Source organism: Coregonus clupeaformis, chromosome 8 (genome assembly GCF_020615455.1).
Source record: "Coregonus clupeaformis isolate EN_2021a chromosome 8, ASM2061545v1, whole genome shotgun sequence".
NCBI classification, from domain to species: Eukaryota; Metazoa; Chordata; class Actinopteri; order Salmoniformes; family Salmonidae; genus Coregonus; species Coregonus clupeaformis.
In genome coordinates, this window is record NC_059199.1 from 27,640,951 (window position 1) to 27,653,041 (window position 12,091).

Consider the following 12,091-nt stretch of genomic DNA (forward strand, 5'->3'; position numbering starts at 1 on the left):
AACTTCTGGCTACTTCATGAGAATGTTTCATTTTTCACTCATTGACAAGGGTGGATCTAAATGATTTGAAATCGCAAATAAGATGTTGCATAACTTTTAAGTTTCCCTCAATCAATAGGAGGGTTTGACAACAGCCTAAAGCCATATAGTAAAACAGCGAGTGTGCATGCGTAAACAAACTAACTTTGGTCAACCTACAAGCCTGATCCACTGACGTGAGCTAGAGGTGTAGGCACTGGGGGAATAACTTGACTACACACATCAAGTTTATTTCCAATTGCTGGGGAAGCAGTAGTGGCTGATTAATGTGTCACATGAACACTACTTATCATACGACACAGACAAAGTGCCTAGTTGCACTAGTTGATGGATAAAAACATACTGTTAAGAAGGCAAAGGCTGCATCCCAATGGTACCCTATTCCCTATATAATGCACTATTTTTGACCAGGGCCCATATGGCACCCTATTCCCTATGTAGTGCACTTTGGACACAGAAATACCCTTTTGATGCCTCAGCAAGTTGTCTACCGTTCCTCATTCTTTCTCTCGTTTTGTCATTGACCGAGAAAAGTTTGGTATTGTTTCCATTTTCTTGTTCCTCAAGAGTAAGGCAAACTAACACTCAAATAAAAGTAGAAAAATCAGTGCCCTGAACAGACTGTACTGCTTCTGCAATTACATAAACTGAGTAACTTAGCTAGTTACCTAGTTATTGCCGCGTTCAAAACAACTGGGAACTCGGAACTCTCCGACTTCCAAGGGTTCAAACCAACTTGGAATTCGGGACCCCCCCCAAAAAAGATAATAATAACAGCTCCAACTCGGTGTTGCGACTCAAATCGATTTGAAAGGTCATCCAACTCGGAATTCCAACTCGGAAACTCGGGCCTCTTTCTAGAGCTCCGACTTTCCGATCTGAAGACCACTGACGTCATAATTTCACCTCGTATTTTTCTGAGATCCCAGTTGTTTTGAACGCGGCATGATGAGGAATCCCGAGTTGTATGACCTTTCAAATATATTTTTTCCCAATGGTACCCTATTCCCTATATAATGCCTCTTTTTGTCCAGGGCCCATAGTGCACTACATAGGGAATAGGGTGCCATTTGGACGCAGAAATACCCTTTTGATGCCTCAGCAAGTTGTCTACCGTTCCTCATTCTTTCTCTCGTTTTGTCATTGACCAAGAAAAGTTTGGTATTGTTTCCATTTTCTTGTTCCTCAAGAGTAAGGCAAACTAACACTCAATTAAAAGTAGAAAAATCAGTGCCCTGAACAGACTGTACTGCTTCTGCAATTACATAAACTGAGTAATGTGGTGTAGGAAGACCATATCATTTGCAACTTTTTTAGGAAGGTATGAAAAGTTAATTCCCTCCTCTGAGGTTCTGATTAAAATTAGCTTTTCCTGACTTGAGGTGCTGGCCTTTCCCCAAACATTTTTTTAAACTGGGGTCCAGCCTTGCTCCACCCAGACACACTGACTTGCACACAAATGCACACAGAAATAGGGCAATAACAATGCCCATGGCATGGGAAAACACACTGACCAACACAACTACAAGCAACCCATGACACACAAACACACTTCAAAGCATGATTGACTAGCTACATACAGTCACGGGGGTGATTAGCCTGGTTATGGTAGACTGTCAGACTTAGTAAAACTCCCCTTTCACACAGTTGAGTTGAGTTGGTGAACTGTCTGTCTACAGTTGGTTGATGACAATAACTGACCTACTCACTGTCATTATCCTGTCAGTCATGAGGACACTAGACTGGGAGAGAGCCCTGTCTTTATAATCTCCCATTTAATCAAATTATTAACGTTACCAAGAAACCAATGACAACTCTGACATTCTCAGTTCATGAGCACAGGGTTAAGATCACTCACTGACTGCTCAAACGTACTGTACCTCTGCCAAATTAGCTAGTTAGCTAGCAAAGATCATATTGTTTGTTGTGGTGGTGCGATTATTTTTGAACACACACTACTCACAAATGTGTTCAATGATTGTCGGTCTGGATTTGTTTACTAAAATGCTTGCTAGTTAACGTTTACTAGCTAGCTACAGATAACATTTAAGTCAATTACTGCAGTGAGGTTAACTAGCTAGCAACTTGTTAGCCACTTAGCTAGTTACCTAGTTATTGCCGCGTTCAAAACAACTGGGAACTCGGAACTCTCTGACTTCCAAGGGTTCAAACCAACTTGGAATTCGGGACCCCCTCCCCCCCCCAAAAAAAATAACAGGCTCAACTCGGTGCTGCGACTCAAATCGATTTGAAAGGTCATCCAACTCGGAATTCCAACTCGGAAACTCGGGCCTCTTTCTAGAGCTCCGACTTTCCGATCTGAAGACCACTGACGTCATAATTTCACCTCGTATTTTTCTGAGATCCCAGTTGTTTTGAACGCGGCATGATGAGGAATCCCGAGTTGTATGACCTTTCAAATATATTTTTTCCCAGTCGGAGGTAGTTTTTTCCGAGTTCCCAGTTGCCTGAACGCGCTGAAGTCGGAGATTTCCGAGTTCCCAGTTGTTTTGAACGCGGCATCAGTCATCCCCAGAGGTAACTAGCTAGCCAACTAGCTACCGACCGCTATTATTACGGGTAAAGAAAGCTGACTTACACCTCCAGAATCCTGTCACCCTTTGATATGCCAGCTCGGTCCGCTGCCCCTCCAGGCAAAACAGCACTGACATGCTGAAGAGGTGCGTACAATTCCCCATTGATGCTTCGCAGTTGTCCTCCTTCGCTAACTTGTCCACGAACGTTGAATCCATATCCTGATTCCGACTTTACAATTCTAACCATCCGTGGACCTGACGTCACTTGGGTAGCATTTTCGACTCCAGTACCAACTACCGAACCTGCAGCGGGTCCATTGCGGGAAGCCGAAGGGAGAGCCGACCGAATTTCATCGCTTTCAACATCCGCCATCTTCTACTCAATGCCTCCAGTCGGTGTCTAGCGGTTTTAAAACAACAAGAAGAAATACGCTCAGACTAACTCCTCGAGACCGACTCAGAGGGAGTTCTATTAACATGAACCAAGGTGCACCGGTCTATGGCCCGTGACGTGAACGGGCAAAAACGGTGAAGAAGGAGCGCCCTTCTCAAATCCAACAGTAATGCGCTGCTCAGTCATGTTGTCAACAAGGCAGCATGGTGCATCGTCCAGAAACATACAACATATTTTTTCCACAAAACATATGTTCGAATTTTCTAACTAGTTTTGATTGGTAAGGCAGATCAGGCGTTTTTATCAAAAGCAATCACTTTTGCATTGGTAAAACACAGAGTCCTACTCATTACCAGCAATGAGGAGAGAGCCTACAGGGAGGAGGTGAGGGCCCTGGCAGAGTGGTGCCAGGAAAATAACCTCTCCCTCAACTTCAACAAAACGGAGCTGATGGTGGACTTCAGGAGACAGCAGAAGGAGCACGCCCCCATCCACATCAACTGGGCCGCTGTGGAGAAGGTGAAAAGCTTAAAGTTCCTCGGTGTATACAATAATAGTGAAGACATCAAAACAATTAAATAACACATATGGAATCATGTAGTAACCAAAAAAGTGTTAAACAAATCAAAATATATTTTAGATTTTAGATTCTTCAAAGTAGCCTTGATGACAGCTTTGCACACTCTTGGCATTCTCTCAACCAGTTTAATGAGGAATGCTTTTCCAATAATCTTGAAGGAGTGGCTGCTTTCCCTTCACTCTGCAGTCCAACTCATCCCAAACCATCTCAATTGGGTTGAGGTCGCGTGATTGTGGAGGCCAGGTCATCTGATGCAGCACTCCATCACTCTCCTTCTTGGTCAAATAGCCCTTACACAGCCTGGAGGTGTGTTTTGGGTCATTGTCCTGTTGAAAAACAAATGATAGTCCCACTAAGTGCAAACCAGATGGGATGGCGTATCACTGCAGAATGCTGTGGTAGCCATGCTGGTTAAGTGTGCCTTGAATTCTAAATAAATCACAGACAGTGTCACCAGCAAAGCACCCCCACACCATAACACCTCCTCCTCCATCCTTCACGGTAGGAACCACACATGCAGAGATCATCCGTTCACCTACTCTTCGTCACACAAAGACACGGCAGTTGGAACCAAAAATCTCAAATTTGGACTCCAGACTAAAGGACAGATTTCCACCGGTCTAATGTCCATTGCTTGTGTTTCTTGGCCCAAGCAAGTTTCTTCTTCTTACTGGTGTCCTTTAGTTGTGGTTTCTTTGCAGCAATTCGACCATGAAGGTCTTATTCACACAGTCTCCTCTGAACAGTTGATGTTGAGATGTGTCTGTTTCTTGAACTCTGTGAAGCATTTATTTGGGCTGCAATCTGAGGCTGGTAACTCTAATGAATTTATCCTCTGCAGCAGAGGAAACTCTGGGTCTTCCTTTCCTGTGGTGGTCCTCAGAGAGCCAGTTTCATAATAGCGCTTGATGGTTTTTGCGACTGCACTTGAAGAAACTTTTGAAGTTCTTGACATTTTCCGGATTGACTGACCTTCATGTCTTAAAGTATTGATGGACTGTCGTTTCTCTTTGCTTATTTGAGCGGTTCTTGACAGAATATGGACTTAATCTTTTACCAAATAGGGCGATCTTCTGTATACCCCCCTACCTTGTCACAACACAACTGATTGGCTAAACGCATTAACAAGGCACACCTGTTAATTGAAATGCATTCCAGGTGACTACCTCATGAAGATGGTTGAGAGAATGCCAAGAGTATGCAAAGCTGTCATCATTTTACATTTTAGTCATTTAGCAGACACTCTTATCCAGAGCGACTTACAGTTAGTGAATAACATTTTTTTTGTTTGTTTTCATACCCCCCGTGGGAATCGAACCCACAACCCTGGTGTTGCAAACACCATGCTCTACCAACTGAGCTACATCCCTGCCGGCCATTCCCTCCCCTTCCCTGGATGACTAGAGATCCTGGTTCGAATCCAGGCTCTGTCGTAGCCGGCCGCGACCGGGAGACCCATGGGGCGGCGCACAATTGGCCCAGTGTCGTCCAGGGTAGGGGAGGGAATGGCCGGCAGGGATGTAGCTCAGTTGGTAGAGCATGGCGTTTGCAACGCCAGGGTTGTGGGTTCGATTCCCACGGGGGGCCAGTATGAAAAAATTAAATAAAGTAAATAAAAAATAAATAGTGTATGCACTCACTAACTGTAAGTCGCTCTGGATAAGAGTGTCTGCTAAATGACGTAAATGTAAAATGTACAATGTAGAAAATAGTAAAAATAAAGAAAAACCCTTGAATGAGTAGGTGTGTCCAAACTTTTGACTGGTGCTGTACATACAATGCATTCGGAAAGTATTCAGACCCCTTTACTTTTTCCACATTTTGTTACGTTACAGCCTTATTCTAAAATTGACTCAATTGTTTTTTCCCCTCATCAATCTACGCACAATACCCCATAATGACAAAGCAAAAACAGGTTTAGAAAATGTTGGAACATTTATTAAAAATGAGAAAATAAAATATCACATTACATAAATATTCAGACCCTTTACTCAGTACTTTGTTGAAGCAACTTTGGCAGCGATTACAGCCTCAAGTCCTCTTGGGTATGACGCTAAAAACTTGGCACACCTATATTTGGGGAGTTTCTCCTATTCTTCTCTGCAGATCCTCTCAAGCGCTGTCAGGTTGGATGGGGAGCATCGCTGCACAACTATTTTCAGGTGTCTCCAGAGATGTTAGATCGGGTTCAAGTTCGGGCTCTGGCTGGGCCACTCAAGGACATTCGGAGACTTGTCCCGAACCCACTCCTGCGTTGTCTTGGCTGTGTTTTTAGGGTCGTTGTCCTGTTGGAAGGTGAACTTTCGCCCCAGTCTGAGGTCCTGAGCAGGTTTTCATCAAGGATCTCTCTGTATTTTGCTCCGTTCATCTTTCCCTCGATCCTGACTAGTCTCCCAGTCACTGCCGCTGGAAAACCTCCCCACAGCATGATGCTGCCACCTCCATGCTTCACCGTAGGGATGGTGCAAGGTTTCCTCCAGACGTGACGCTTGGCATTCAAGACAAATAATTTAATCTTGGTTTCATCAGACCAGAGCATGTTGTTTCTCATGGTCTGATAGTGCTTTAGTTGTCTTTTGGCAAACTCCAAGCGGGCTGTCATGTGCCTTTTACTGAGGAGTGGCTTCCATCTGGCCACTCTTCCATAAAGGCCTGATTAGTGGAGTGCTGCAGAGATGGTTGTCCTTCTGGAAGGTTCTCCCATCTCCACAGAGGAACTCTGGAGCTCTGTCAAAGTGACCATTGGGTTCTTGGTCACCTCCCTGACCAAGGCCCTTCTCCCCCGATTGCTCAGTTTGGCAGGCCGGCCAGCTCTAGAAAGAGTCTTGGTGGTTCCATACATCTTCCATTTAAGAATGATGGAGGTCACTGTGTTCTTGGGGACCTTCAATGCTGCAGACATTTTTTGGTACCCTTCCCCATGGATCTGTGCCTCGACACAATCCTGTCTCGGAGCTCTACGGACAATTTGTTCGACCTCATGGCTTGGTTGTTGCTCTGACATGCACTGTCAACTGTGGGACCTTATATAGACAGGTGTGTGCCTTTCCAAATCATGTCCAATCAATTTAATTTAACACAGGTGGACTCCAATCAAGTTGTAGAAACATCTCAAGGATGATCAATGGAAACAGGATGCACCTGAGCTCAATTTCGTGTGTCATAGCAAAGGGTCTGAATACTTATGTAAATAAGGTATTTCTGTTTTTAATAAATTTGCAAACATTTCTAAAACCCTGTTTTCGCTTTGTCATTATGGGGTACTGTGTGTAGATTGATAAGGAAAACATTTAATTTAATACATTCTTAATAAACTTAATAAAATGTGGAAAAATGGAAGGGGTCTGAATACTTTCCAAATGCACTGTATATACTGAGCAAAAATATAAACGCAACATGAAGTTTTGGTCCCATGTTTCATGAGCTAGAAGATAAAAGATTCCAGAAATGTTCCATACACACAAAAAATTTATTTCTCTCAAATGTTGTGCACAAATTTGTTTACATCCCTGTTGTTAGTATTTCTCCTTTGCCAAGATAATCCATCCACCTGACAGGTGTGGCATATCAATAAGCTGATTAAACAGAATGATCATTACACAGGTTCGCCTTGTGCTGGGAACAATATAAGGCCACTCTAAAATGTGCAGTTTTGTCACACAACATATTGCCACAGATGTCTTAAGTTTTGAGGGAGCGTGCAATTGGCATGCTGACTGTAGGAATGTCCACCAGAGCTGTTGCCAGAGAACTGAATGTTAATTTCTCTACCATAAACCGCCTCCAACGTCGTTTTAGAGAATTTGGCAGTACGTCCAATCGGCCTCACAACTGCAGACAACTTGTAACCACGCCAGCCTAGGACCTCCACATCCGTCTTCTTCACCTGCGGGATGGAATGAGACCAGCCACCCGGACAGCTGATGAAACTGAGGAGTATTTCTGTTGTGGGGAAAAAAAGCCCTTTTGTGGGGAAAAACTCATTCTGCTTGGCTGGGCCTGGCTCCCAAGTGGGTGGGCCTATGGCCACCCATGGCTGCTCCCCTGCCCAGTCATGTGAAATCCATAGATTAGGGCCTAATTTATTTATTTGAATTGACTGATTTCCTTATATGAACTGTAACTCAGTAAAATCGTTGAAATTGTTGCATGTTGCGTTTATATTTTTGTTCAATATATATATATATATATATATATATATTTATACTGCGGACTCCGGCATTGCTCATCCTAATATTTATATATTTCTTAATTCCATTATTTTACTCTTAGATTTGTGTGTATTGATGTGAATTGTTAGATATTATTGCACTGTTGGAGCTAGGAACACAAGCATTTCGCTACACCCGCAATAACATCTGCTAAATATGTGTATGCGACCAATAAAATTTGATTTGATTACTCCACGTGCTTAATCTAGCCTAGGCTACTTTTGTTTTGAGCCGATTTCGCAGCCGTGTGCTTTGAACGGGGCAACTGACGCACGCCCGGGAGGCAGCCCGGTTACAAAACGAATGCATTCACTTTTCACCCAGAGGAAACTCCTTCACCGGGATATCCCGGGCCAGATAATCGAATCCCCTCAGTTAATTGTTAGCCCGCCCCTTGATCGCATCACGAGACCCCGCTTTTCACTTTCCCCACTCACAGAACCGAAGGCATCGCGGGAACAGAGGTCTATCAGTGTATGCAGATGCTTTCTGTCGATTGAATTCCGGTTTAGTCTACACAAGCATACGTTTATCACCCCCACATGAGGCTGCTGAGGGGAGGACCACTCATAAAAATGTCTGGAATGGAGTTCATAGAATGGTATCAAACACATGGAAACCATGTGTTTGATGAGTTTGATACCATTCCATACATTGATTAAAATAAGCTTCTCATAGGCCTACTGTAATAACTAGTAACATTTTTGCTCATGGGGATTCAGGTGGTAGAGCATGCGGATCTGTCTGTCAACTGAAAACAAATGGGAAAACACACTCAACAGGAACTGATAGAAAGTTACAGGTGGCCACAATCAAAGGCTAAAGTGCGCCCTCATGAGGTTATGCTCGTTGAATGCTCGTTCTACACATAAGTAGGCCAGTAGCTGCTTCAAGTTGGGGACTGCCACACACAGTGAGCTTTTCATGATTCGTTTTTCTACTGAGGTCATATCATTTGGTTTGCAGAAAATGAAACGCAAATGTTTTTGTAATGACATGTTATTTGAATAAAACACTTTTTAAATGAAAGATGACCTACAGCAGTGGTTCCCAACCTTTTTTGGTTGCTGTACCACCAACTGAATTTTGCTCTGCCTGGAGTATCCCTGAAGTACCCCCTCATGTGCATTTTACCATTAGGCCTATGGTCTCATGAGTCTTCTCAAGTATCACCAGGGTAGTACTAGTACCCCTGGTTGAGAACCACTAACCTACAGCATATTCAACAGATAATATTGTTATGAGAATACATGGTACATTGAGTGCACAATGTTAACGTTCTCTAAAATGGCTTTGGAAGCATTGTTTGCCCATGGGCATCAGTTGAACCAGACTCACTGCAGTAATTAATTAATCTCATATTAATTTACTGAATAGACAGTGTTTGTATTGACTTGCTGTGTGTTATGATTATGGAATTGAAAAATAAATAAAAAACAAATGGCCATATACACTTAGTATACCAAACATTAGGAACAGCCCCCCCCACAACAAAGTGCCTATTTAAAGCCCTCCATCTGTCACTCAGAAACGTATTATAGTGTCTCTGCCTGCCAGCTGAAAATCTTTGCCAGTGTGTGCATGTGTAGGCTACCTGCCCCTCCCCTCCGAAGCATAGGCTACTGTAGTGGTAGCCTACTGACGTTACAAGCGTGATCCAGAAATGAGGGAGAGAGATTTTTAATTAGAGACGTGGATTCACTTTTTGGGGATTTTCGGACAATTTGGGATGATGCACACCTTGTTCAGACAAGTGTGTGCAACATCCTAAATTGTCATAAAATCAAAAAATGGTGGTGGAAAATTATGTTTTATGAAGACAGTACACATTATTCCTGTTTTCCTATTAAACCTAGTTTACATTTTAGTCATTTAGCAGACGCTCTTATCCAGAGCGACTTACAGTTAGTGAGTGCATACATTTTCATACTGCCCCCCCGTGGGAATCGAACCCACAACCCTGACGTTGCAAACGCCATGCTCTACCAACTGAGCTACACGGGAGAAAAGTATGCCTTTGCAGGATGCTTTATGTACAAGCTGGTCCACGGGAGTGTATTACCGGGAATGCAAATCAATCCTAGACGATAGTACAGGCTTCTGATGTTAACATGCAAGAAACCATTGTTGCATCAATGGTTGTAAAGATGGGGAGAGGTCTCTCCGTAATAAAGAGATGCTCTGCTTTTTTGACACCACACTCCACAAAGCAAGTCCTGCAGGCTCTAGTTTTATTTTATCTTGATTATTGTCCAGTCATATGGTCAAGTGCTGCAAAGAAAGACCTAGTTAAGCAGCAGCTGGCCCAGAACAGAGCGGCACTTCTTGCTCTTCATTGTAATCAGAGGGCTAATATTAATACTACACATGCCAGTCTCTCTTGGCTGAGAGTTGAGGAAAGACTGACTGCGTCACTTCTTGTTTTTATAAGAAACATTAATGTGTTGGAAATTCCTAATTGTTTGCATAGTCAACTTACACTTAAGTGATAATGCCCGAGAAGCCAGTGTTTGGAGGATATATTGGCACGGATGTTGTTAGGCCCAAGACGAAGTCTCCGTCCCAATATATCCTCCAAACACCAGCTTTGAGGGCATTATCACTTTTATACATATTTTCATTAAAAACGTTATTTTGATTAATTTATTCATACTATTTCTTCCTTCCACAAGATATAGTCCCGACACAAATCTAGGGTTGCTACCTAAACCGACTGCTCGTTTGTTCTATCGGATCGGTTGCCAAAGACGCGACCCAGTCGTTCGTTCTAAATGTTCCATTGCCATACTGGCTGGCAATGTTCTTATCCCTTGCTTGCTAGCTAGCCAACTACGGCTAACTTACAGTCACGTCAAACAGTGCAGCCAGAATAACAAAAGAGTAGCTGCATTTGCATTTGTTTAAGCTGTTTTCTAGTGACATTTATTTGGATACATCCATAACAATGAGCTAATGAGGCGCCATTTCACCTGGCATGGAAAATGTACTCTCTCGTCAGGACACTGTTGTTCAGAGGAGCTAGCCAACAGCACAGCTAACACAATCACTTCAAACTGAAGCTGGAAAGACTGCAAACTAGCTGCACTTCGTTTCATTTTACCTTTTTTCAATTGACATTTTTTTGTATATATCCATAACAATGATGCCAGCTGATTCATGATTTCGACTGGCTGAGAAACGCTGCCTGCCTTTCTGTCTCGTCCTGACTCCGGACATGTTCATTACTATGGGACAGCTGGAGATTGAATTTGAATATTGAAACAATGTTGCAAATGTCGAAGAGACAGACAGCAAGGTTTATACAAATCTCTGCTGTTGGAAACTAAATGTTAGTCTAAAAGAAATGTGAGATAATGTCTAGATGCTTTTTATAGTGGAGATCAAGTTTATAAATTGCCTGGCTGGGCTGATGAGACAGTGGATTGCGCAGTTAGATGGAACAGAGTAAATAGGCATTTTAATGTAATAGATTTAGCCGGTGGTAACTTGTGGAATAGACACTGGCTGGAATGCGGTTTTAACCAATCAGCATTCAGGATTAGACCCACCTGTTGTATAAACAGCACTGACATACACACTTACCCCACCAGACATGCCACCAGGGGTCTTTTCACAGTCCCCAGGTCCAGAACAAATTCAAGGTGATGTACAGTATTATACAGAGCCATGAATGAGTGCATGGAACTCCCTTCCATCTTATGTAGCGCAAGTGAACAGCACACCTGGTTTCAAAAAACAAATAAATCAACACCTCACATCACAACGCCTCTCCCCCATGTGACCTACTTGTTAAGTGTATGTGCTGACATGTGTGTACTGATATATGCACACACACACACACTACATGTTAATGTTTTTAAATGTATGTAAATTGTAAAGTCTTTTTTTTGTCTGTAATGTCTTTTTCGTTATGTGTCGGACCCCAGTAAGACTAGCTGTCGCCATTGGCGTCGGCTAATGGGGATCCTAATAAATCCAATTATGCTGATGGCAGAGTCAGGAATAACATAAGCAGCATGAGTCCATGGCCCCATCCTGCCTGGTGTCAACGGTACAGGCTGGTGGTGGTGGTGTAATGGTGTGGGGAATTGTTTTCCTGGCACACGTTTGGTAGTAGTTCACTTCAATCCAATCAAGACATAATTGCTCAACTTTTGGTTGTTTTTGGGAGAAGGAACAATTCATTAAATCAATGATCTAATCTATTGAGTTCTTGAGGAATCATAATCACAACTTTAAACAAAACCTCAGTCAGAAAAACCTGAGTAAGAAACATGTAATATGAAGAAGTGACAGCAGCACACAAAAATTACACCAGACCAGGGCAGGC

General features: G+C 42.9%; 1 protein-coding gene across 2 annotated transcripts in view; it reads right to left on the reverse strand.

Annotated features, from left to right (window-relative positions):
• Positions 1–3,057, reverse strand: part of LOC121571409 (sorting nexin-27) — a 62,241-nt gene extending 59,184 nt beyond the window's left edge. The window contains exon 1 of one of the 2 annotated variants that reach the window (XM_041882838.2): positions 2,639–3,057. In XM_041882838.2, the coding sequence (XP_041738772.1) occupies positions 2,639–2,949 (311 nt within the window). In that variant the 5' untranslated portion in view covers positions 2,950–3,057. The remainder of the gene's footprint in view (positions 1–2,638) is intronic. The other variant, XM_041882839.2, reaches the window with a different exon arrangement.
• Between the last annotated feature and the right edge of the window lie 9,034 nt (positions 3,058–12,091).